At 43.9% G+C, this 27,522-nt stretch overlaps 1 protein-coding gene across 6 annotated transcripts in view; it reads right to left on the reverse strand.

Annotated features, from left to right (window-relative positions):
• The window catches only part of LOC132383099 (ICOS ligand-like), a 51,994-nt gene extending 25,124 nt beyond the window's left edge, over nucleotides 1-26,870 (reverse strand). For 3 of the 6 annotated variants that reach the window (XM_059953894.1, XM_059953891.1, XM_059953890.1), the window contains exons 1-2: nucleotides 7,743-7,910; nucleotides 6,793-6,854 (exon numbers count right to left, since the gene is read on the reverse strand). In XM_059953894.1, coding sequence (XP_059809877.1) covers nucleotides 6,793-6,854; nucleotides 7,743-7,822 — 142 coding nt within the window. In that variant the 5' untranslated portion in view covers nucleotides 7,823-7,910. Of the gene's footprint in view, nucleotides 1-6,792; nucleotides 6,855-7,742; nucleotides 7,911-26,259; nucleotides 26,604-26,699 lie in introns of those variants that run through there. The other 3 variants (XM_059953892.1, XM_059953893.1, XM_059953895.1) reach the window with 3 other exon arrangements.
• Between the last annotated feature and the right edge of the window lie 652 nt (nucleotides 26,871-27,522).

The raw sequence follows: 27,522 nt of genomic DNA on the forward strand, positions 1-27,522 counted from the left end.
GTGTAAGTGTGGTTTGCTGACCAGATATCTGAAGTATGTTAACCATTAAGGGTAAGGGACTTCAGGAGAAGAAAGTTCAAAATAAATTTTATAATCAGAGTACGTACTGCACGTACCACATATACATCTTGAGATTTTTTTTCCAGTGGGAATACTCAGTAAAGCTATAGAACAGTAACTCTAAATGAGCATCGGAAAGAAAACAAACTGTGTAAATGCAAATATAAATAAATTTATATTTATGAATTTACATGGAGAAAAAAGAATTAGTGTGATAAGGTCCAAACAGAGGCAGTGAGATTCAGTTACTTGGTCAAAATGGATGAGTCAGACTGAATGAACTGTTCCTGTGCTGCATGTTTCTATGAATCTACAATGGCTTTCATAGCCTTTGGCTGGTCCTATACAATAAATCAAGCTAACATCCGCTTACATTATCTCATCTTAGTAACATAACAAACCATTAGTCTGAAATTCCTGACTCCACAAATATCTGAAAGCCAAGCTTTGTGAAGAAAATGACTCATCAAGAAAGAGTTAATAAACGCACCACACAGGCGCAACAATCTTTTGAGGGAAAAAAAGCACATCACTTTCATTATATTTACTTACATGTAAAAGTAGAGATGCACAAAATGCTGGAGAAGCTCAGCAAGTCAGGCAGCATCCATGAAGGGGAACCTTGGCTTGAAGTATCAAATGTTTATTTCCCTCTATAGATGCTGCCTGACTTGCTGAGTTTCACTGAAATTTGAATAGTTGTGCAAGATCACAGTTAGTGTCACAGATGCAGAATATAACAAATTTCAAAAGAATAAACTCTTCTCAGGCTTCCAGCCGGGTACAGGTATCCTGAGGTTCTTGTACCTTCTACCTGGTGACAGCAGTGAGGAAAGAGCATGGCCGGGGTGGTAAAGATCTTTAATGGTGGATCCTACTATACTACAACAGCGTGTTTCGTGTAGATGTGCTCAAAGGTTAGGAGATGTACTGGGATGAATCCGCTACCTTTAGGGTGTTCTGTTCAAAGGCACGTCGTCGCGTGCAGCCTGTTACAGCTGCTCCGACTAGTTTTCTTACTTTTCTAACTTACGCTATTTGTTGTATGTTTTTTTCTTTCACAGTAACACACGCTGAGCCAATAGGCTGGTCCTGGACTTGTTTCCACTTGGGTAACTTATTGTTATTTAATTATTTATGGTTTTATATTGCTATATTTCTTCACTATTCTTGGTTGGTGCGACTGTAACGAAACCCAATTTCCCTCGGGATGTCTGTCTGTCTGTCTGGTGTTCCCATACCAGGCTGTGATGCAGCCGGTCAATACACTCTCCACAACTCATACGTCAAAGCTTGTCAGGAACAGATAGAGTCACGCTTGGTGAAATCTGGAACCACACCAGATGCAAACGGAGGGACTATCTGACGGCTGAGAAACTAAGTCTCTGGAACAGATGAAGTGCCTGCTGAATGACTATAAAATGTGAGTGAACGTGATAACAATTTTTCTCCCTCCATAATGGGGTATCATCTTTAAGAAAGATGATGTTCCTTTGGTCAGAATTACACAGAGGTCATCCTGCTACCTGACACTGGGCATGTCATTGCAAAGCCCCCCAATTCACCTCAAAGAATTCCGTCCAGATTCATAATGTTGATCCCTTCTATCAAGAGCTCCAATGGACACGATCTTTATCATGCAACAAATCCAAGAAAAAATTAGGGAAGCAAAGTAACAACTGTGCATGGTTGTTTTTGACCCCTGGTAACCTTCAGAGTTTGATCTGTTGCTTTCCTGGCGTATACAACAAATAAACTCTTCTTGGGCTTCCAGCCGGGTACAAGTATTGTTTGTAACCAATGTTTCGATGATCCCTGAAGAAGATGGCAGAGTTTGTCATTGAAACATCAGTTATAGTTGATACCTGTACCCGGCTGGAAGCCTGAGAAGAGTTTATACTTATGAAATTTGTTATATTCTGCATTTGTGACACTAACTGTGATCTTGCACAACTACTCAAATGTCAGCGAAACTCAGCAAGTCAGGCAGCATCTATAGAGGGAAATAAACATTTGATACTTCAAGCCGAGGTTCCCCTTCATGGATGCTGCCTGACTTGCTGAGCTTCTCCAGCATTTTGTGCATGTTGCTCCAATTCCAGTACTGATTGGGGTCAAGAACAAAACCTCCTCTTGCTGTAATGCTTTATCGCAATCCTTACGACCTTCAGCTGGAGAGGTGCGGACTCACAGAGGGAATGAGAAAATGTTCAACCTTCATCATCCTTATTCCAGAACCAAGATCACCTTAACCCTTCGCAATGAGTTAGAGTGCAAAAACCGTATTTGTGTATTTGCACAGAGGCCAAGTTCCAAGCCATTGCTGATGACTCCACTCAGGTATAAGAGGGAATCAGCCTCACACAGAAACCTAAAAGACCCAGATATTCTACTAACCCTCTCTCCCACACATCACACCAACAATCAGGTACCTTAACTGCACCCTAAAAATTTGAAGCATTTTCCATTTCTCAGGAGCCTCTTCTAAGCAGACGCCAATGACAAAATTCACTATTTGCCCCTGTTTGCCTGCATAGTCTTCAGCCAGCTGAGGAAAAACCTGATCTACTGGCCAGCAGTGGACACAGCCCTCATACACACTGCAGAGATGCAGATAACATGGAAGAGGAACTTCAAAGCTTTGAAAATGTACCAATGTTGCCACTGCAAGATCCTTAAAAATCCCTTTGCAGAATGCATGAACCAATAAAACAAGCATCCTCTCCCAGGCCAATATGCCCAGAAATGCGGCACACTCGTGCTTAAGGGTTGGCCTCCCCAGGGCCAAGATGAAACCTATCCAAGGATGACTTAGGAAGGAGATAGCTGAGAACATGACCGAGGTGTCTACTTCTTCGTTAGCCACAGGAGTTTGGAGGACAGATAATGTTGCTCCTTTACATAGGAAAGACAACGAGATAAATCAGGTCGATGAGCTTTACATCAGGGTGGAGAAATTGTTGGAGGGAATTCTAAGGAATAGGAATTACGTACATTTGAAAAGGTGGGGGCTACTCAGGGAGAGTCAGCATGGCTTTGTGCATCACTGATGTGATTATTTTGAGGAGGCAACTCAGAATATTGATGAATGCAGTAGATGTTGCACATATGGACTTCAGTAAAGCATTTGACAAGCTCCCACATCTTGGCTGGTCCAAAAGATTAAGGTCAAAATGGATTAACTAACTGGATCCAAAATGGGTTTGATGATAGAGGGCAGAGGACAGTTGCGGAAGGATACATTTTTGACTGGAAGGCTGTGACTAGTGGTAAACCACAGAGACAGTGCGGGGACTTTTGTTGTTTGCAATATGCAATAACAACTTGGGTGTGAGATATGACTGGTAATTTTGTGGATGACAAAACAATTAGTGAAGCTATGGATAGTGAAGGAGATTATCCAAGGCTACAGAAGGATAGAGATCAGATGGAGCAGTGGCAGATGGAAACATAGACCAACAAGCACGCTATCATACATTTTGAGAAGTCATCATGGGCAGCGTATACACTGTAAGTGGTAAAGGGCTCGGGCACTATAGAATGCTGATGACCTCGGGGTTGAAGTCCAAAGTTTCTGGAAAGTGGCAACACAGGTAGATAGGGTAGTGAAGATCGTGTAGGCTACAAGAGTTGGGACGGGTGATGTTTTGGGTTGAGATCCTTCTTCAGGACTGGGAATCAAGGGGGAAGATGCAGAATAAAAAGGTTGGTGGGTGGGGGGGAAGGAGGATAGCATAAATGTGATAGGTGAAGCCAGTTGGGTGGAAAAGGTAAAGGGCTGGAGAGGAGAAAGAGAAGGAGGAGGGCACCCAGGGAGGGTGATAGGCATGGAAGAAGAGGTAAGAGGCCAGACTGGGGAATAGAAGAAGATAGGAGGGAGGGGGAGGGTCACTTTTTTTACTGGAAGGGGAAATTGATGCTCATGCCATCAGGTTGGAGGCTACCCAGATGGAATATAAGGTGTTGCTCCTCCACCCTGTGGGTGGCCTCATCGGGACACAAGAGGAGGCCATGGACCAATATGTCGGAATGGGAATGGGAATCAGAATTAAAATGTTTGGTAAAAGACTTACTAAACTCTTTTCTTTTCCAAATTCTGGTGAACATCCTTATGTTACCTGATCTGTGGAACAAATACTAATAAATAGTACATTCTCCCACAGAAAACAGCTTCCAAATGAACTTCGGCCATTGAGCATGGTTCGCAAGAACAAATAGACAGCTGGGTAATAGGATGGGAAGCAGGATATAAGTTGGGATATAAGTTAAGTTAGTTGAAGTCTGTCCCGAGCCTTATAGGCCGGTGCTTATGCCAGTTTCCGTGGCATGAAGCGACTGAGATTATGAGACTCCCCCCTCCCAGATAGGACACCAGTCTATCACGAGGTTAACCCCAGCATTTTGCCGGTACCCATTTTCAACTGGGTGGACTGGAGCAATGTGTGGTTAAGTGCCTTGCTCAAGAACACAGCACTGCCTCGCTGAGGCTCGAACTCATGACCTTCAGATCACTGTTCCAACACCTTAACCACTTGGCCATGCGCCACGCAACTTGGGATATAGCTGGAAAGGATCTCAGAACTCTAGAAACTTTTTACATGGTTGCCTCCTTCAGGAGGCAATAACATTTGAACATTGATTTCTCAAACTTCCAGTAATTGCCGCCCTCACTCCTTCACCATTCCCTACTCCCACTTCCCTCTCTCACCTTTCCTGCCTTCCTGCCCAACACTTCCCTCTGGTGCTCCTCCCCCTTCCCTTTCTTCCATGGTGCTGTACCCTCTCCGGTCAGATTCCCCCTTCTCCAGACCTTTATCTCATTCACCGATCAACTTCCCAGCTCTTTACTTCACCGCCTCCCCTGCTCTTGGTTTCACCTACCACCTATCACCTCGAACTTCTTCCTCCCCTCCCCCCACCTTCTCACTCTGTCTCCTCTTTCTTTCAGTCCTGCTGAAGGGTCTTGGCCCAAAACATCGACTGTTTCCTCTTTCCCATCGATGCTGCCTGGCCTGCTGAGTTCCTCCAGCATTTTGTGCATGTCGCTTTGGATCTCCAGCATCTGCAGATTTTCCCATGTTAATGTTTGGATAGTGAAACTTAAAAAATGTAAAGACCCATAATTGAAGAATTTAGGATAGAAACATAGAAAATAGGTGCAGGAGTAGGCCATTCGGCCCTTCAAGCCTGCACTGCCATTCAGTATGATCATGGCTGATCATCCAACTCAGAACCCTGTACCTGCTTTCTCTCCATACCCCATGATCCCTTTAGCCACAAGGGCCATATCTAACTTCCTCTTAAATATAGCCAATGAACTGGCCTCAACTGTTTCCTGTGGCAGAGAATTCCACAGATTCACCACTCTCTGTGTGAAGAAGTTTTTCCTCATCTCGGTCCTAAAAGGCTTCCCCTTTATCCTTAAACTGTGACCCCTCATTCTGGACTTCCCCAACATCGGAAGTAATCTTCCTGCATCTAGCCTGTCCAAACCCTTTATACGTTTCAATAAGATCCCCCCCCTCAATCTTCTAAATTCCAGTGAGTATAAGCCTAGTTGATCCAGTCTTTCTTCATATGAAAGTCCTGCCATCCTAGGAATCAATCTAGTGAACCTTCTCTGTACTCCTTCTATGGCAAGAATGTCTTTCCTCAGATTAGGGGACCAAAACTGTATGCAATATTCTAGGTGCGGTCTCACCAAGGCCTTGTACAACGGCAGTAGGACCTCCCTGCTCCTGTACTCAAATCCTTTTGCTATGAATGCCAACATACCATTTGCCTTTTTCACCGCCTGCTGTACCTGCATGCCCACCTTCAATGACTGGTGTACAATGACACCCAGGTCTCGTTGCATCTCCCCTTTTCCTAATTGGCCACCGTTTAGATAATAATCTGTTTTCCTGTTCTTGCAACCAAAGTGGATAACCTCACATTTATCCACATTAAATTGCATCTGCCATGAATTTGCCCACCCACCTAACCTATCCAAGTCACCCTGCATCCTCTTAGCATCCTCCTCACAGCTAACACCGCCGCCCAGCTTCGTGTCATCCGCAAACTTGGAGATGCTGCATTTAATTCCCTCGTCTAAATCATTAATATATATTGTAAACAACTGGGGTCCCAGCACTGAGCCTTGCGGTACCCCACCAGTCACTGTCTGCCATTCTGAAAAGGTCCCGTTTACTCCCACTCTTTGCTTCCTGTCTGCCAAACAGTCTGACGTCCAAACAGTTTTTCTCCTGAACATCTGCGTTCTCCATGAGTAAGGGTTTATGCAGCAACTCTGAGCCATGCAGAAGGTGAAGTAATATGTTTTGCCTCCTGGAGAACTGAGCCATTTTGATTCAAGAAAGTGGCCAAAAACAACACTTCTGGTGCTGCAAAATAGTCACAGAATAAATAACTCAGTCCAGTTCTTAGGGAGATTTTTGGTCTGTCTGCCCTGCTGTAACGACAGCTGGGAGCGTGGGCAGATTGGCATCATCTTGTGGTGATCAAAACAGAACCTCTCAGTTCCCACATTGTGATCCCTATTGAGCGAGTACTGACACTCCACAGAAAGGAAGAGATAATTTGGCTGGGATCGAGATCCTGTCCTGGCGCGTGTCCCACGTTCTGGTATTGGAATGGGTGTGCGGGAAAGATTGGTGTGTCGTACACGAAAGGAGAGTCGTGCATATAGGCAATCTGGTGTACTGTTATGAAGAACTGAAAGTGCATTTTTACCTGCTCTGCAACACGAAAGCAATATTCCAGATCCAAACAGGCCAAGCACCAGCTGTGTCACCCTAAGGCAAAGCAAATGAATTGATATTTCAAAGGTTTATCATTTATAAGTCACTGACAACACATCTATGACAAAAACTAAACATTTTCTTCAATGATTCAATGTTGAATCAGTTCTGGGGAGTCGTGGAGTAATGTAGCATTGAAATAGGAACTTCTCATCAGGTTTATGATAACGTCAACCACCTATCTACAGGAATTCCATTTCCTCAGTACTTGGGATGTAGCATTCAATGCCATGCTGATGCAAGTGCTTATAATAAAGTACAGCACAGAACCAGGCCCTTTGGTCCATCTAGTCCATGCCAAACCATTTAAACCGCACCAGGACCAGAGCTTTCCCTACCCCTATCACTCACATACCTATCCAAACCTCGCTTATATGTTGAAGTCGAGCTCGCGTGAGCCACTTGTGGCAGCTCGTTCCACTCTCATGACCCTCCGAGTGAAGCCGTTTTCCCTTATGACCCCCTTAAACTTTTCACCTTTCACCCTTAGCCCATGACCTCTAGTTCCAGCTCCATCTGCTTTCCTGCTTGCATTTACCCTATCAATACCACTCATAATTCTGTATACTTCTATCAAATATCTGCTCATTTTTCTTCTTTATAGGCATCCGTTAGTCTGGAGAGACCATGGATTTGCGCCTTGGAAAATTTCCAGGGTGCAGGCCTGTTTGTACCGGGCCATGCTGCACCGATGTTGCCCAAGGGAAGGGCAAGGGCTGATACTGCTTGGCAGTGTCGTCGCAGAGCAATGTGTGGTTAAGTGCCTTGCTCAAACAAGCTGCCTTAGCTGAGGCTCGAACTAACGACCTTCAGATCACTAGACCAACGCCTTAACCACTTGACCACGCCATTTTTCTACATTCCAAGGAATAAAGTCCTCACCTATTCAATCTTTCAGGTCCTCCAGTCCCGGCAACATCCTTGTAAATGTACTCTCTGTACTCTTTCAACCTTATTGACATCTTTCCTGTCGGTAGGTGACCAAAACTGTACGCAGTACTCCAAATCAAGACTGAGCAACGCCTTATAGAACTTCAACGTAGAGCCCAAGTTCCTGAGTTCTAGGTGCTTCTTCAATAAATAACTGAAGCATGAATTGAAGTCCTCATTTATGATTAATTATTTGTTACTCTCGAGCTTCCTCATATTTTGCATTCTGTGGTTTTACAGTTTGCTGTTGGCACTATTGTGATCAAAGCTCCAAAGCACAAAAAATGTATGACTCTGAATCAGCTTTACCATCACTGTCGCATATGAGAAGGTTTGTCGTTTTACTAAGACATAAATTACTATAAACTATAAATAAATAGTGGGAAAATAAAAGGAACAATGAAAAACACGAGAGATTCCATAGATGCTGAAAATCCAACACACACTAAATGCTGGAGGAACTCAGCAGGTCAAGCAGCATCTACAGAAATGAACAAACAGTCGGCGTTTCGGGCCGATACCCTTCTTCAGGACCGAGAAGGAAGGGGGAAAATGCCGGAATAAACAGGTGGGGGGGATGGGAAGGAGGCTAGCTAGAAGGTGATAGGTGAAGCCAGGTGGGTGGGAAAGGTCAAGGGCTGGAGAAGAAGGAATCTGATAGGAGAGTGGACCTTGGGAGAAAAAGAAAGAGGAGACCCAGGGGAGGTGATAGGTGAGAACAGACAAGAGGCCAAGAGTGGGGAATAGAAGAAGAGGAGAGGGGAAGGGGAGATGTTTTTAAAGGAAGGAGAGATTGATATTCATGCAATTAGGTCAGAGGCTACCGAGACGGAATATAAGGTGTTGCTCCTCCATCTTGAAGGAGCCCTCATTGTGACACAATAATGAGATAGCGTCCTGGACAGTTCATAGATCTGACTGTGGAGGGAGGGAACTGTTCTGGGGTCGTTTAGGCAGCTAGGGCAGTACCTAGAGGGAGGATCCACCTTCACCACCCACTCTTGAAATGCATTCCAGATTCCAATCACCCTCTGCATCATATCCCCACTAAAGCTCTTACCCTAAAGGTAGATAGATACTTTATCGATCCCAAAGGAAATTACAGTGCTGCAGTATCATTACAAGTGCACAGATACACAAATATTAGAAGAGAAGTAAGAAAGAGTAAAAACAAAGCTACCTCAAACAGTCTAACAGGAGGAGGTCATCACTTCCCTAGCTATAGGTTGACTCACTATAGAGCCTAATGGCTGAGGGTAAGAATGACTTCATACAGCACTCCTTGGAGCAGCGCAGTGGTGTTAGTCTGTTACTAAAAATGCTCCTCTGTTCAGCCAAGGTGGCATGCAGAGGGTGAGAAACATCGTCCAGAATTGCCATGATTTTCTGTAGGGTCCTTTATTCTACCACAGCCTCCAGCATCTAAACACACCCTCTAGTTCTAGTTTTAGCTGTTATGGGTAAAGGCTTCCTACCATGCACCCTACCGATGCCCCTCATAATTTGTATACCTCTACCAGGACGATCCTCAGCCTTCGCCTCTGCAAGGGAAACAAGACCCAGCCCATCCAATCCCTCATCGTAACCCAAACTTTCCATCGGAATGATTCCATCCTGATAAATCTTCCCTGCAACTTCTCCAGTCCAATTATATCCTTCCTATAGTATACACAGTACCCCATTTGTGGTATAACTAATGTTCTGTAAAATTTAACCACAGCCTCCTCACTGTGCCCCAGTTAAGGATTGCAAGCAGCACATAAGCCTTCTTCACCCCCCTGTCTACCTGCAATGCTCCTTTGGGCATCTTTGAGTTTGTACACCAAGTGCCTCTTTCCTCAGCACCCTCAGTTCAAGTGTGAGGTGATGCACTTTCAGGAGCAAAGAGTAATTAAACCTCCCAATTAAACTCTATCTGCCTTAGCCCTACTGAGCTGCTGATCGATAATTCTCCGGCTTACCACCATGCTCTTTGGTATCAACAACATCACAATTCATGTCCAGATGATTAAATTACACCTTTGAAACAGCCAGGTTTCCAGCACTGATCCTCGTGCGTACCACTGGTCAACGGGCTTCCAATCACTAAACCAAACCTCTACCATCACCAACAAGAAAAAACCTGCAGACTCTGGAAATCTGAGCAACACACACAAAACACTGCCTGGCCCGTTGAGTTCCTCCAGTATTTTGTGCGTGCTCCTCTACCATGACCTTCTGTTTCTAAAGATTCAAAGTACATTTATTATCTAAGTATGTATGCAGTATACAGCCCTGAGATCGTCTTCCCACAGACAGCCATGAAACAGAGAACCATGGAATAAATTCAAAGGGAAACATCAAACCTCCCCCAACATGCAAAAATCAAATTGCACAAATGGAATCAAGCACATCAACCTCCACAGAAAAAAACACATCATGTATACTTAAGGCAGAGGCTGATAGGTTCTTGATCAATCAGGGCATGAAGGAGTTTGCGGAGAAGGCAGGAGATCGAGGCTGAGAGGATAATTGGATCAGCCGTGATGAAATGCTGCAGCAGACTGGATGGGCCAAATGGCCTAATTCCGCTCCTAAATCTTATTGCCTTATGGTCAAATGGCAACAAGAACGGCAAGCCCTCCGCACAAAAAAAAATCACGTAACCGGCAACAAGAATATCAATCTACACACCCCCCCACCCTGCACAAGAAAAGCAAATCACGCAAATGGCAACAAAAACATCAATCCCCATGCAAAAAAATACAAAATTGTGCAAAAGGCAGCAAGAGCATCAACCCCCGCGCAAAAAAAGTTACAAATTGTGCAAAAGGCAACAAGAACATCAACCCAACTCCCCTGCCCAAACATTTGCAAGGTCAATCACCAAGTCAATCTTGTACACAACTTGGCAACTTGTGTTGGATCCCATGGGTTCTAACTATTTGAATCTGTCAGTAGTTTGGGACTTTGTCAAACTCTTCCTGAACTCCAAGTATACCAGATCCATCTCACTGCCCTCGCCAATGCACTTCCTCGTTGTAAAAGTTCAACGAAGACTGCCAATCAGGATCTCACCCTAACAAAACAGTGCCCTTTCAAGCATAGATTATTCATTGTCCTCAGATTTTTTCCCTACTGCTCACACCAACTTTAGCACCATTCATACACTCAATCCTACAGTACAAGTTCTGTTTATATTCAGAAACAGCAATTATATCAAATTTACAAGAAGATGCAATAGCATCAAACATTTGGCAGGAATGCCTTTTCATAAGAAGATGCCCAGAATGGACAGTCAGGGGGGCAAAGTGGTCTAAGGCGCCAGGAGCAAGGGATGAAATTCCCTTTGTAGAAACAAGGGCGTTCTGGTCTTCCAACAGGAGATACTGGTTCGAATTCCACTCCTGACGTCTACTCGTCTTAATACATTTGCCGTTTGGAGAATGGCAGTAGAACGGCGGTTAGCGTAACGCCATTACGGTGCCAGTGACCCGGGTTCAATTCTGGCTGCTGTCCGAACATTGTCCCCCTGAGGACCTGGTTTCCTCCTAGTACTGCCATTTCATCCCACAATCCAAAGACATCCAAGTTAGATGTGGCGCATCCATGACGCATTGGTCACGTGGATGGATGGGCCAGCGCTAAACCTCAGAAGAAAAATGAAGTGCGTCCTGATCTGCCACCCAGCTCCTCATGCAAGGCTATTTACCTACCAGAAGTCTTTCTTCAAAGTGGGTAATCTGCCGGTAAGAGTTTGTAATGAAAGCATTTCCATGGTGATAGAGCTAGGAACAGAGTATTATGATGTCATAAAGCTTTCAAAATTAAAAGTGCACTTGCTATTATGCGAAAGCAGCAAGCGTTGACAAACTTTGAAGGCAAAATAGAGAAAAATGCTGCAGCTACATGCCAGGACCCGTCAGGACTGAAACAGTTAATGGTCTTTCAACGGAACTGAAAGATGACTTCACCTTCTGGAAACTTTTACACTGCCTTCACCGCAACCTCAAGCCACAGCATCCAAGCAAGTCCTGATCACTTCATAGGTCACTTAATCTCTTCCCTTGATCCACAAATCGGATCGCCATGTTTCTGTGTCATATCGTCCACGATATCTGCTCAGACCTCCTGGTGTTCTGCCCCTTCTGCTGGGAAATCTCCCAGACTGACCTGGTCCAGGTGTAATGGGCCCCGATTTCAATGGGTAAAAATAGTAGTGCAGGAAGTTTGAGCAAGCATTCATTTACTAAAATTGAGTTAGTTTAAATCTATAGTCCTGTGCAAAGGTCTTAGGCACAGCTATATAGCTAGGGTGCCTAAGACTTTTGCACAGTACTGTAGTAATTTTATATATTGCACTATACTGCTGCCGCAAAACCAAAAATAATTTCATGACATATGTGACCGATGATAATCCTGATTCTCACAGGGGTCTCTATTGTGGACTGAAAATGGGAAGGAGGCAGGGAGAGGGGACTCATGATTGGGAAAAGGGGAAGGGAGACATTCTGTAATGATCAATGAATGATTGTTTGGAATCAAATGACCTTGCCTGGTGTCTCAGGGCTGGGTGTGACACCTCCCCCCACCGGCCTCTGGCACTCCTTCTCTACTGTCCCACAATGCTCCACCCTCACCATTCCCAACATCCTTTGCCCCTGCCAAATACACAGACTTGCTCTCCTCTCCACATTGACAAGTACAGCACTGAGCAAAATATATAGCTATATACATGTGCCTAAGACTTTTCACAGTACTGTACTTAATTGTTTCTTACTTTAAAAAAACATTAATTGTTTGCTTTTGAGTACTGCTATTTTGCAATAGCTTTGAGTTTGTTCTAATCATGAGTGTCAAAGATAGAATTGGTCTTGCCACCACAAACCTGATTCTGCCCAAACCCCTCACATACATCACCAGGCCCTGCCCACTGTCCTCCTATGCCCCCAGCACAGGGCTGCTCGCCTCCCACTCTCACATCATCCTAAAGCACAGGCCAACTCGATTCTCTCCCACGATGCCAGCCTTCCTGATGCCCACTCCCCACATAATGATTTTCTGATCACCCCAGACCAGTCCTCACCCACACCCTGGTACCCTGCCCACCTTGCCTAACTTATCTCCCAAATGTTCAGGGGCTGGGGATCTGTCTTTGACCACAACATCGGCTCTGGTGACCTCCTTTCTTGTATGCCACCGTGGTTCCTTCCCCACTGCCCACTCCTTGCTGGTCTACACCAATTCAGTGCACTCTCTTTACCTCAAAGCTTGTACCCTCTGCCTTATGTTGCTGGTTGGACATCTCTGGTCAACGTCCCCACAAGGACCCTGTGGGAGTGTGGTGACTCATTGCAAACAGCTTGCTGCTGATCCTCTCTTCTATTATTGTCATTCTAATCTTTTCAATGTAATGTCTTATGTCTCTAAGAATTTCTATCAGAATTGCATTTAATGTCATTGTATGTTGTGAAATGGGTTGTTTGTGGCAGCAGTACATTGCAGGGGTGGGGGGAGAAGATCCTATTCCTGAAACATTGACTGTGTGTCTTTAGGCTCCTTGGTGGTAGCAATGAGAAAAGGGCATGTCCTGGTGATCGGGATCCTTAACGGCCTTCTTGTGCTAATGTCTATTGAAGATACCCTCAAAGCTAAAGAGGTTAGTGTCCATGATGGAGCTGGCTGAGTTTACAACTTTCTGCAGCTTTTCCTGATCCTGTGCAGATAGAGTGTTCTCCACGGTACCCCTGTAGAAATTTGCAAAAGTCTTTGGTGTCATACCAAGTCTCCTCAAACTCCCAATAAAACATAGCTGCCGCCATGCCTTTTTTGTTGGACCCAGGACAGGCCTTCAGAGATATTATCACCCAGGAACTTGAAGCTGCTCACATTTTCCACCGCTGATCCCTCAATGAGGACAGGTGTTCCCCCGACTTCCCCTTCCTGAAGTCCACAATCAATTCCTTGCCCTACTGACATTTTGAAAGGTTGTTGCCATGACACTGCTCAACCAGCTGACCTACCTCACTCCTGCATGTCTCCTCGTCATCATTTGAAACTCTGCCAACAACAGTTGTGTCACCATCACATTTCCAGATGGCATTTGAGCTGTGCCTGTCCACTGTTGTGGGCGTAGACAGCGTAAAGCATTGGGCTAAGTACACGTTCTTGAGGTGCGCCAGTGTTTATTCTCAGCAAGGAGGAGATGCTTCTTCCAGTCGCACAGACTGCGGTCTCTCGGTGAGGTGGTCAAGGATCCAGTTGCAGAGCGAGGTACAGAGGCCCACGTTTTGGACCCAGTGATTAGAACTGAGGGGACAATGGTTTTGAACGCTGAGGTAGGTATTGCTGTTGTCCAGGTGATCCAAGGCCACGTGGAGAGCCGGTGACACTGCAGTGGGTCTAACTACCTTGCTGAGGCAGGAGTTGATTCAAGCCTTGGCTAACCTCCCAAAGCAGTGGAATAACTGATACCTTTAAGAACATAGATTACTACAGCAGAGTACAGTCCGTCACCAGTGATGTTGTGCCAACCTTTTAACCTATTCTAAAATCAATCTAACCCTTCCCTCTGACATAACCCTCCATTTTTCCACCATCCATGTGTCTAGCTAAGAGATTCTTAAAAGTACTGATTGTACTTGCCTCTGCAACCACTCCTGCCTGCACATTCCATGCATCCAACAGTCTCTGTAAAGAAAACTTTCCTCTGACATCCCCCCTGTTGTTTTCTCACCTTAAAATTACGCCCTGGGGGAAAAGTCTGCTTGTTCTCTCAATCTATATGCCTCTTGCACCTCTATCAAGTCAGCTCACATCCTCCTTTGCACCAGAGAGAAAAGTCCTATCTCACTCAGCCTATCCTCATGAAACAAGGTCCCCAATCCAGGTACGGTCTCCGCACCCTCTCTAAAGCCTCCACATCCTTCTCATAATGAGGCGACTAGAACTGAACACAATACTCCAAGTGTGGCCTAACCAGACTTTTTTTAAGAGTAGCTATATTATCTCACCACTCTTGATCTCAGTCCCCTGACTGATTAAAGCCAGCACACCATGCACCTTCTTAACCATCCTATCAATTGGCACTGCAGCCTAAGATCCCTCCGTTCCTTCACACTGCTAAAGGTCCTTCCATTAACCCTGCATTGCCTTCAAATTTAACCTTCCACTTCTGAATTACTTCATACTTCTGCATGTTGAAATCCATCTGCCACTTCTCAGCCCAGCCCTACATCTTGCTTTAACCCTCGACAACCTTCTACACCAGGGGTTCCCAACTTGGAATCCACAGGCCCCTTGCTCCATGGTGTGGGTCCATGGTGTATTTCAGAGCACAATCATGTGCATGACTGTTAGACAGGAGCTACAGTAACTTTGTGGGAGGGAAGTGCTCGATTGATTTTGAAGTAGGTTAAAGGGTCAGCACAGCACATTGGGCTGAAGGGCCTGTACAGTTACTATGTTCTGTTTCTTCTGATGTTACTTACACAGCCTCTGGGCCCACCTTTTGTTTCTTTACTTGTCACCAGGACAAGTAAATTCACATTCCCATTTACTTTCATTGTCATCTACTTTATCATTTGATGTCTCTTGCTTTCCAAACTCACATAGAATTCTTCTCATTGCTTCCATCAGGGACGAGGTACAGGAGCCTGAAGACTCACACTCAATGTTTTAGGAGCCGCTTCTTCCCCTCCCCCATCAGATTCCTAAACAGACAATGAACCAACCCATAAACACCACCACACTACTTTGCTCTCTTTTTGCTCTACTTATTTAATTTAATGCTTTAATTTGCATTTATTGTTGCAAATTATCATTTTTTATGTATTGCATTGTACTGCTGCCACAAACCAGCACGTTTCACAACTTATGTCAGTGATAATTAACCCGATTTTGATTCTGCTCTTCCACCCTTTCCCTGCCAGTCTTGTTTGAAACCTGTACCAGTGATTCCTTCCCTTTCTGAATGAACATTGATCTAAAATGTTTTCCTCTTCACAGATGCTCTTGATCTTCTGAGCAGTCTCTCCCATCGCATCTTGGGCAGGCTGTAGAAATCTTTTATACGTCAACTATACCTTTCAACCTGAAGCACAAGAGACTATCAACATCTCAAAATGCCAGGGGAGCTCTGCAGGTCAGGCAGCAGCTATGATGGGGATGAAACAGTCAACGTTTTGGGCCAAACCAGCTCTTGGTGCACAAGTACCAAAGAGTAACACTGAATCTTCCAACACCGAGAGGACCTCTTGAAATCAATCCTCCCTTCTGAACATTCACAGGATGCTAAAGATTTCGTCTAGGCACTGTCTCAAGGCAGCTTTGGAGTCCATTCAGAAGAAGCAATCTACTTTCACAGGACGATCAGGAAAACGGAATATCAATTAATCCGTGTGAAACTATTAAATGTGTTCAAAGAGATATATGTCCTTTTATGAAAAACACAGAAAGATACAGCAGACGGTCATAGAAACAAATAGTTTGGTAACACACACAAGGTCAGGCAGCATCTATGGAGAAGAATAAACAGTCAATGTTTCCGGCCAAGACCCTTCGTCAGGACTGAGAAGGATGTGGGAAGATGCCTGAATGATATATAGGTGAGAAGGGACTGTATTAAGTTGGGGGGGGGCGTAGAATGGAGTTAAGATATGAGGTCACGAGTTCAGTAGGGCAGGAGCAGATGGAGACAATAGGTCTGACACGGACAGTCTGGTTTGTGGATCTGGGTAGGAGGTACATTTGAGGAGTGTGGAGTAAGGGAATTATGAGCTTGTTGGCAGTGGTTGGGAGTTTGCCAGTCCTAGGTGAGGTCAGTGATGGTGTCGGAGACGGTTTTCTGATGGTGTGGAGTGTGGTTCTCCTTGAGGAGTAGATATAAGGAGGTGCTACCGCCTACCCTCAGCAAGGTAGATGGAGGTCATTGTTGAAGTACAAAAGGAAAAGTTTTAGCACAGTTGGTCAGATCAATGGTGAGACTATATCTGGGCTACCACATACAGTCTTAGTGAAATTTAAGGTAAAATGTAATTCCTGTGGCGGTGACATGAGACTGACGTGAGAAGATAGTTTTTCCTTTGGCAAATTATGATCTTTTGGACTTCTCAGAGGGATGGGGAAGGTGAATCTTTTATATATTGAATGCCACTCTCAACATTACAGGAGCAGCTGTCTCCCCTCCACCAACAGATTTCTGATGGGCAATAAACCAACGAACATTTCCTCAGTAACTTTCCCCTTTCTTTTTGCACTACTAATTTGTTTATATATATATATTTCTTATTGTAGTTTATAGCTTTTATTACTCTGCATTGCGTTGTACTGCTGCTGCAAAACAACAAATTTCACCACATACGCCAGTGATATTAAACTTGATTCTGATGCCAAGATAAATTTTTAGACTTTCAGGGAATAAAGATGATCAGAACAACTTAGAAAGATAAGGCTAAAAACTGAGTGAAATAGCAGGTTAGAGGGGCCAGATGGTCCAGCTCTGTTCCTGTTTTCTACGTCCCTATCTGTAAGGATCATTACAGCGATGGGAGTTGCCAATACTCTCCTTAAAGCAAAGAAAACTAAAAATGAAACCTGGTCAAAATCCTCAAAACCATATAGACAAATTAACATGGAATTTATGTTTTGCTTTCACAGATGGAGGCCATTCAGCCCATTCTGTCTACGATAGCTGCCAGTAGAGGGAAATCCCATTAGACCCAGCAACCCTCTTTTTATTCCTCTGTACTATTTCAACTTATTCTCTCTCGAATCAATATTTTCAATATTTGTTTTGCCATTAATCTACGCCTATAGATAATTTACAGCAGCCAATTAACCATCCAGCACTTCTGTTCGCATGTAGGAGGAAACCTATGAATGATGGATAGAACGTGCAAACTCCACACTGACAGCCACAGAGGTCACGATTAAAAACGCAGTCACTGGAGCTGCCTGGCAGCAGCACTACCCACTGTGCTATTGCGCCACCCTGTGGCGGGAGGATAGATATTGGTGAGAAGACTTCTTACACTGAGCAAGAGTGTAAAGTTACAGAAAAATTGCCTGAGACTCTAATAATATATTTGTTGACACAAATCTAGCAAGAAAGAAAGTAGAATTTATTTTCACTAAAGAGTCCGAGGGAATTTCCCCAGTTAAAAAATTGCTCGGTGAAAAAAAGAAAATGTCACTAATTAAAGGGGGATTTTCTAATGGTCACTAGGAGTGGAAAAAGAAACTAGTTCCCTGTCCCAAACAAATTTTTTCCTCCTCTGTCTCTTCCCATTCACTTAAGAATTCCCCCGCCTTCCTAGATTGCATTCATATTAGTGATGTTGGGTATTTTTGGCTGAAGATTTTAGGGAAGGATCTATCAACATCGTGCCTTTGAAGTTTGGAGTTAGAAGCCCCCTCAGTACCTCAGCTGTTTGATCCAAAAACAGGTTTAATCCCCACGTATGGTTCCACCTGACAAGTTTTTTGAATGCCAAGACACTGTTCTATGGTCTATTTTTGTCATTAAAGCACAACACTTCAGTGTGCAGGTGACCCGGATTCAACTCCCATCACTGCCTCTAAGGAGTGTGTGTGTCCTCTCTGTGACCACGCGGATTTCCTCCCATGGTCCAAAGACATTCCGGTGGATAGGCTAATTGGTCATTGTAAATTGTCCCGTGATTAGGATAGGATTAAATCAGGGCAGTGTGGCTGAGAAGGGCCGAAAGGGCCTATACCACATGGTATCTCAATAAAATTAAAAATAAATATTTAAAATCATACAAATTAGGAATCGGTTGAATATTACCACATGTACTGAGATACTGATCGTTCAATCGTAAGTATATTGAAGCAGTAGGAAAGGAGAAGAACCAGTGCAGTATTTAATTGCGCAGATACAGAGAACATGCAGTGTAGGCGGATTAGAAGAGCCATCATGAGATAGAATAAGAGATAAAGAGTTCATCTTTATTATACAAATGGTAGGTTCTATAGTCTGATTACAGATTAGAAGTTGTTTTGTGATACATGCTTTCAGGCTTTTGTATCTTTTTCCTGGAGAAGAGAGGAGAGAGAATGTCCAGGGTGAGAGGTGACCTTGAGCAGCAAATGCAAAATGGTGGAGGAACTCAGCAAAGCAGGCAGCATCTACGGAGAGGAGGCAGGAGTGAGGGAAGTCCCAGTGTCTGACTGACCTAAGCACCGGGCCGAATTTGAAAGGTTGGGTTCGGGCTGAGTTGTGGTGGGGGAAGGCCCCAGAGCTGTCCAAGAGTGAGGAACAGCCCAATATTTGGACAATTTAAGCGCTGGGCCAGATTGGAAAGGTCAGGGCATCAGGGACAGGCCATTTCTGCCTGGTTCTGCCCACTGCTTTGCAAAGGTTACTGAGCTTTCCGCTGAATTGAGGCTGTGGCCTGTTCTGGCTACAGTGATGCCTGACCTTGCGCCTGTGGTCCCACCACATTCCCTCGGCCCTACGATGAACTGGGGTGTGGCCTACTCCAAACGCAGTGATGCCTGGCCTCACATCCTTTGTAAAACTCCAGCTCTGAATGCTACCTGCTTATTTTTATTGTTTGCACGATTCTCTCTCTCTCTGCGCATTGGATGTTTGATTTTTTTTAATGGGTTTCTTTAGAGTTTGTTTGTTTTGTGGCTGCCTGTAAGGAGAGGAATACTTTGATAATAAACATAGCTCAAACTTTAAAAAAGGTTGGTTTTCATGTTAGACTGGGCTACATAAACGGCGAGAAACCGCAGAGCTCTGAGATGCGGAGTGTGTGAGAGGGTCTGATTCACAAAAGGCTATTGGATAGATACAGCCGGCAATTCAGCAAACTAACCGAGCGTTCTGCTTATTGGGAGAGGAGCTGAACATTTGAATAGGGAGGTTAAGCTCACCCAGATGAGTGTGTTCAGCGCTACTCTCTTTACTTAACGATGTAAACGTGTTAGAAGTAATTCAGAGCATATTTAGCACATTGTGGCTGGAATTGTTTTGAAGTAAGATTGGACAGGCAAGGCGTATAATTATCACTGGTCTTGATAGTGAATGCAGAGAAGACGTTTCCTCTCTTGGAAGAATCTAGAACTAGATTAAGAAAGATTTGATGAGTTCCACCCCACCCACACCACCCTGAACTGGTCTTGAGTACATCAGACTCTTTTTTTTGTTTATGAAGAGTGAAGAATGCTGGACATGGAATCTTTAAATATTCTTAAGTCGGAGTTAAATACATTTTGATAAACATAGGTCACCATGGAACACAGAGATGTCACAGTTGGATCAGCTATGGTCTCACTGAATGACAGAGCAAGCTAAGAGACCAGCTAGCCTACTGTTTCTAATTCTCATGCTTGTATGTTTAAACCCTAACCACAAGTGATTGTGTTATCTAGCACGGTGCTAAGTCAAAGGTGACTGTTACAAGGCACAGCGCTGAGTCATAAAGCCCAGGGAACTTCCAAGCCTATGATTAGTTAGCTGCCTGACCTGAGGGGTACTTCATCTCTTTTCTGGGCACAATACCTTGATGTATTCCCCCTACCCCTTGTAATTTATCTCTATGCATTTGGCAATCAACTCATATTCTTATAAATGCATTTTAATGGAAGTTAAGGGAGACAAAATACTACATAAAAATTATGCTATAGAACCACACTCTTCAAGGAGAGTCAGGAGGTACTAGGGTGGACTCCCCTCTATGAATTTAAGCAGTCAGGCATCAAACTAAATCAAAGTACTAAAGACTTCCAAACTCTTCAGCCAATCAAGTGATGTATGTTTCCAATTATTTCTCTCACGTTTACCCTTCATCCTTTGAATGCTATTCATCTCACCTATTGAGATTGCAGATTCTAACCTCTCTCAGAGTACAAACTTTCTACAAAAGCACTGTGGAGAGCATTCTGCCTGGCTGCATCACCATCCGGCATGGGGTTGGGGGGGGGGGGGGGTGGAGGTGCGGGCACAGGATTGAAGTGAGCTGCAGAGAGTTGTAAACTTAGTCAGCTACGTCATATAACCATATAACAATTACAGCACAGAAACAGGCCATCTCGGCTCTTCTAGTCCGTGCCGAATGCTAACTCTCACCTAGTCCCACCGACCTGCACTCAGCCCATAACCCTTCATTTGTTTCCTGTCCATATACCTATCCAATTTTACTTTAAGTGACAATACCAAACCTGCCTCTACCACTTCTACTGGAGTATCTGTAGTATCCAGGATCTTCCAGGAGTGATGCCTCATCCATCATAAAATGATCTTTATCACCCAGGTCACACCTTGTTCTCCTTGCTACCATCAGAAAGTGTGAAGACATATATTCAATGATTCAGGAACAACGTCTTCCCCCCTGTCATCCAATTTCTGAATGGACATTGGACCCAAAAACTCTACCACCCCGCTTTTTTATTTCTATTTTTGCACTACTTATTTAACTGTTTAATATACATATACACATAAACACACTTACCATAACTCAGTTTACTGTGTATTGTATTGCACTGCCATTGCAAAGTCAACAAATTTCATGACATATGCTGTTGATATTAAACCTGATTCTGATTCTAATTCTGAAAGCATTTCTTTCGAATTCTCTGTTGGATTTATAAATAATTTTCATACAGCTACAATCTTCTGTTTTTACTTTAAAGTCTTTTTTGTTCTAATTATGTTCTTTTTTTGCAAAAATTGTGTTACTTTCTGTTTACTTTATGCTTATCCTGTGAATGCTACATTTCTGATGCTATGTTCCTACGGTGTTGCTGCAAGTAAGGTCTTCATTACACTTGCCTATACATGCACTTATCTAAACTTGACTTTTAACCTTATTATGTAATAGAAGTGTGAGCAAGATACTTAGATTAGTAAAATTTAATAATAGCTAATGAGGAATCTTCAAATGTTGGCATCCGGAATTATAAACTAAGACGACTGGAAGTGCAAAGTAGCTGTTTCTTTAGCAAAGGAGTGATAGGACACAGTGACAACCCAGGACCAGAGCAAGCTGGAAGAGTAGAGTTCTGATTGACTTCACAGATGCAGAGTCAGCACCTGAGAAATGGCCCTTCCTAACACCATCACTCAAGTGATTTGGGAATCCCAGTTTGGTGTTGGCTGGTCTTTATCTTTCAGAACCAGACAGGTTTAATATCACCAGCGTAAACTTGTTCTCTTTGTGTGCAATGCAATACATGATAAATACAAGAAAAAAATTAATTACTGTACGTATATTAAATAGTTAAATTAAAATGAGTAGTGCAAACACAAATAAAAAAATAGTGAGGTAGTGTTCATGGGTTCATTGTCCATTCAGAAATCAAATGGCAGAGGGGAAAAGGCTGTTCCTGAATCACTGAGGCTTCTGTACCTCCTTCCTGATGGTAACAATGAGCAGAGGGCATGTCCTGGGTAGTGGGGGTTCTTAATGATGGAAGCTGCCTTCCTGAGGCACAACTCCTTGAAAATGTTTTGGATACTGTGAATGCTGGTACTCATGATGGAGCTGACTAATTTTACAAGTTTCTGCAACTTACTTTGATCCTGTGCAGCAGCCCCATCCCATTGTACATTTTCAGTACTGTCCACTTTCCTAAGTAATATCATTTAGTTTTGTAACTTCAGCATTGTTCTATGACTGACTGTTTGTCTCTCCACCCACCATCTTCCCTACAAAACCAACATGGCTCTCAACCACCCTTATTAATCTCAGGCCCTGTTTTGTTTGTTTAGTTTACAAATTGGCTTATTTGACTTCCAGTCCCAATCAGCACACTGCTTATGCTAATTTTTGAAAAAGGACATTCCATTCCTGCAATCTTTGTGCTAATGGGTCAAATAATGAGATATTAGTCTCTTGACCTTTCCCAAGAATTCTGGCATTATCTCCATTTTGCAATATCATTTCCCTTTTGTGCTTAACAATTGAATTTGTTCCCACTTGACTCAAGTTGCAGGCCAAAACAACTCTCCGCGTGGCAGAACTCCTCTTCCTGCCTCAGGGTCTTTGCTCCATCTGATACATGTTGTGTCATATTGGAAATGCAAATGCATTCCATGTTGCTGCTTGGCAAACTTATTGATAGATCAGCCAGCAAAAGGGAATTTCAACCATTTAACATATACTTTGTTAGGTATATCTGTACACTTGCTCGTTCGTGCAACTCAGTGCATAAAAAGCATGCAGACCTGGTCAAGTGGTTCAGTTGTTGCCTGGACCAAACATCAGAATGGGGAAGAAATTTGATCTAAGTGACTTTGACTGAGGAATGGTTGTTGGCACCAGACCGGGGTGGTTTGAGTATCTCAGAAACTGCTGATCTCTTAGGAGGTTCATGCACAACAGTCTCTAGACTCAGAGAATGGTGCAAAAAACAGAACAGCATCCAGCGAGCCACAGTTCTGTAGATGAAAATGCCTTGTTAATGAGAGCAGTCAGAAGAGAACGGCCAGACGGGTTCAAGCTGACAGGAAGGTGACATGTTACAACAGCAAAGCGCATAAGCCCACCTCTGATAGCACAACCCATCAACCCTTGATGTGGATGGGCTACAGCAGCAGAAGACCATGAACATACACTCTGTGACCACTTTATTAGGTTGAGGAGGAGGTACCTGAGTGTAAACTGAGAAGGACTGAGATGAGGAAGAATCTCTTCACATTGAGGTTGGAGAATCTTTGAAGTTTGCTCACTCAGGAGGCTGTGGGAGCTCAATCACTGAGTTCGTTCCAAACTGAGATGGATAAATTTCTGAACGTTAAGGGGCAGAAGGAAAATGGGCTTAGTGCAGGAAAATGGAGCTGAGATGGAGGATCAGCCATGTTTTTAATGAATTGAAGAGCAGATTTAAAAAGTTAGACGGTCTCCTTCAGCTCCATTTCCTTATGACCTTTCTATCCATTTGCCTTTTAATTTCTTCACACAGTTATAGAATGGTTTCTGCACAAGACACCAAGTCCAGGCAGGTTCTTTGTGGAAGCAATCTCATTTGTTCCCCAACTTTCTCCCTATAGCTTTCCAGCTTCAATCCTTCCAGACATTATTCAGATCCCATTTGAAAATACAGTCCATCTCCTGTGCAGTTCACCCAACACCCTAGACATTCACTGTGTGATAAAGGCTTCTCCTTATGCAAGTTTTGGTCCTTTTCTATTCTCTCTCATTCCATGTCCCACGGATTTTCAATATCACTGCCAATTTCTTCCTTACTTCTCTGTCTATACCCTCTGTGGTTTGAAATAAGATCTCTTTGCCTCTGGTCCAAAGGGAACAATCCCAGTTCCACTATCTATTCATACATTTAGACTCATCTTGGTGTACCTTGAGGTTCATGTTGCACGTGTTCCTGGATTCTGGTCTTCTTTTTTGCTGCTTTTGAGCAGCTTGATCAGCGGTGAAGAATGGACCTGCAGTGTGGCATTGATCCAAACTAAGCTGAATACTACTAATTTGATGTTTGATATTCTACGTGTTGTTTGCTTGCCTTTCGCTGTTTGCACAATTTGTTCTTTTTTATTGCGTGTTGAGTGTTTGATGTTTCCTTGAACTGGTTCCATGGTGTTTCTTTGCTTTGTGGCTGTCTTCGGGAGGACGAATCTCAGCATTGCATCATGTATGCAAACTCTGAAATTAAATGTACTTTGAATCTGAAATCCCTTTTTCTAGGGAAAAAACTTCAGTAATTTGTTTTGCTCCCTCTCTAAAACTAGCACATATTTTTGAAAGTGTTACGCTCAGAACAAAACCCCAGATGTGACCAAACCAGTGTTTAATAAAGTGTTATGTTGATTGCTTTGAATTGTACCCGAAGTCCAGGATCGCAGAAGCCGTGTCTCACTATTACCTCCAGCTCCCCTCAATTTCAATGAACTACATACATGTACTCCCAGCTCTCTCCATTGTTGTATAGAGCACTTTTAGATCTTTGCCCTCTGGTTTATATTAACCCTTCTCAATTTTCCTACCAAAAAAGTTCCAATTTATATTTCATTTGCCACTATCATTCATTCCAACAGCTGGTCTACGCTCCTGTTAGTATCCTTCTCACTGGTCACCACGCCTCCAGTTGCGTCAGTTGAAAATTGTGCTACATACACCAATGGTCAGTTAAACAGATAATCAGAATGACTGTCATCCTCCTTCCCATCCCTGCAGGCCTGCACTCCATACTTGTCTCCAATCTATACACTACCAGCCTCCACCTCCTGTCACCTTGGCAACTTTCTACCAGTTCTGCAATAGCCCATTTTACTCGATAAGTTTCAATGTTAATGGTAAGGCAAATACTAAACATTTTATCAAATATCTTCTAGAGCAGAGTTCCCAACCTGGGGTCCATAGACCTCTTGATTAATGGTAGGGGCCCATGGCATAACAAGGCTGGGAACCTCTGATTTAGAGATTCCTGTATGCCTCTTCAATATCATCCTCTCTGTGACTTCATCAAAAACTCACATCACGTTAGCTTCAGGTATTGACATTGCAGACTGGACTGATATCCCGTCCCTTCAACAGAGTGGCTTGCTCAGTCATTTCAAGAGGTAAATATTCAGCCACATGTCTGTGTGTCTGAGTTACAAGAAACCAGGCTACCTAAAAACCAACTTCAGTCCTTACCAAACATTACTGAACTTATTGGCTTTTTAAACAACACTTCATAGTTTTGACTGAAGGGAAATGTTCTCAGACACTCATCCCACAACTGAACTATGCATTCTGTTGATACCCATGTTCAACTCAAGCAAATCTTTACAGATTTTTAAATGTAGAGATATGGTGTGGAATACGCCCACCAACTGGGACAACCTAATCATGGGACAATTTACAATGACCAGCTGGTAGGTCTTTGGACTGAGGGAGAAAACTAGGGAAAACCCCACGGTCACACTAACAAACTTCTTACAAGTTGCTGATACTACCCAAATGTCTTTCTATAAAATTATCAACCCAAATGCAAAATTGGCTGACACATAGCTAAGAAAACAATGGGTTCAGAAGAAGGGAATCCCTTGTCCCCACAACCTCTATAATCGGGACAGACCTGCCGAATCATATCTCATAGCGCCGGATAAATGACTCAGCCTAAGAAACTGTAAATTAAAAACGAGAAAAGTTTAAAGACCTTCACACACTGAAAATATAGGCAGCTCTGGTACGAAGTCTAAGGGTTTAGCGGCGGGCAATGGAGCGCTGTACAACCAGGTACGGTCCTCTCTCCGCTGCTTGTGCAATTGAATGCTTCAAGGTCCCCGAGCAAGAGACGCTGACCATTCTAGCTGAAGGAAGGAGGTTGATGCAGCGGGGACCAGCTTTGGGTTGAGACCCCGGCTCCCGTGCAGTGGGGCCATGCAACGAACTCGGAACTGTTCCTCCTCACTCACCTCACTCTCCATTTTACATTAGCCCTCCGATATACCGCGAGAATTTAAAATCCCCGTCCGCAGCCAATACTCACAGCAGATCCGAGTCCGACCGTGTATACGTACCTTACCCCTGGATCCATCGGCGTCCAGTACGAGTTCAGTGCAGAACCACGATTAACGTTAAGTTAGACTTCTGGACCAAATAGAAAAGAAAAGGATTATATGTTGATATCTTTGTACTTGGATCGTCAGTTTCACTCTTGTCTCTGACGACCGAAACTGATCTCCGGGAGTGAAATTGCCAATCGAAAGTATTGAGAAATTTTCAAAACTTTCTTCCGGCGGAGCACTGGAAGAGACACGGGCATGGCCGCAAAACTTCTGACGCGTACTTTGGATTTTTTTTTTCTTTTTTTTTCTTTTCCTGCGGCCGCTCGGCTGAAATGGCTGGCTTTCCGCCGTGGGAAAGTCTTTTACAGGGGGGGGGGGAAGGCGGAGGAGGAGGGTGGCAGCCCCGTGACAGTTAAAACTGGAAAATAACGAGAGCATGGCCAATACCTCACCTGACTTCCGGGTAAGGGTACAAAATACCACAGGACGGGCAAACCCGGGACGGACTGTCACCTTTCAAAAAGAACAAGGTGGGAGAGAAGTCACGCTCCAGCTCCTCTTCAAACTCGCTAGACTTAGATCAAACCCAGTAGTTAAGCGTCAGATCTACTTCCGACAACATCAAAATGAAAATGTATAAAACAAATTTTAAAAATTAATTGCTAGCAAGGGACAAGCTGTTCTGGACTCTGGGTGTCTCTGCTACACAAGGTAGAGAAGGAAAATCTGGAGGGGTATTGAGAACTGGGAGCGCAGCGTTAGCGGGAGAAAGCGAGTGTACCAGTTCACAAAGACCTCTGTGTGTTTCGCGTCGTGGGTCCATCACTCAGCCGACAGCCCTTGGGATCCAAGACAAGTTGGCAGACTGAACGAAGTTGGGCTGGTTGTTTTTGCGATTGGAAAACTGGGACTTTGCTAAGCAATTTCCCTGTAAATGTGGGCGATACAATCAAGGGGCACTTTATCACGAACCTCCCGTGGCCACTGAAGGCACCTTCGTGCTCTTCTGCAACTGTAGCCCAACCACGACAAGTTTTGAAGTGCTGTGCATTCAGAGATGCGCTTCTGCACTCCACTGTTGTAACGTGTGGTTATTTGAGTTGTCCTCACCTTCCTGTCAGCTTGAACCATTCTGGCTATTCCCATCTGACTGCCGCTTACTGGATTTCCTTTTCTGCTTTTTCCCACTCTGTAAATTCCACAGACTGCTGTGCGTGATTTCTGAAATCCTGGGATTTCAGAAATCCTCAAACCACCCCATCTGGCACCAACAAT

This window comes from Hypanus sabinus, chromosome 29 (genome assembly GCF_030144855.1).
Source record: "Hypanus sabinus isolate sHypSab1 chromosome 29, sHypSab1.hap1, whole genome shotgun sequence".
NCBI lineage: Eukaryota > Metazoa > Chordata > Chondrichthyes > Myliobatiformes > Dasyatidae > Hypanus > Hypanus sabinus.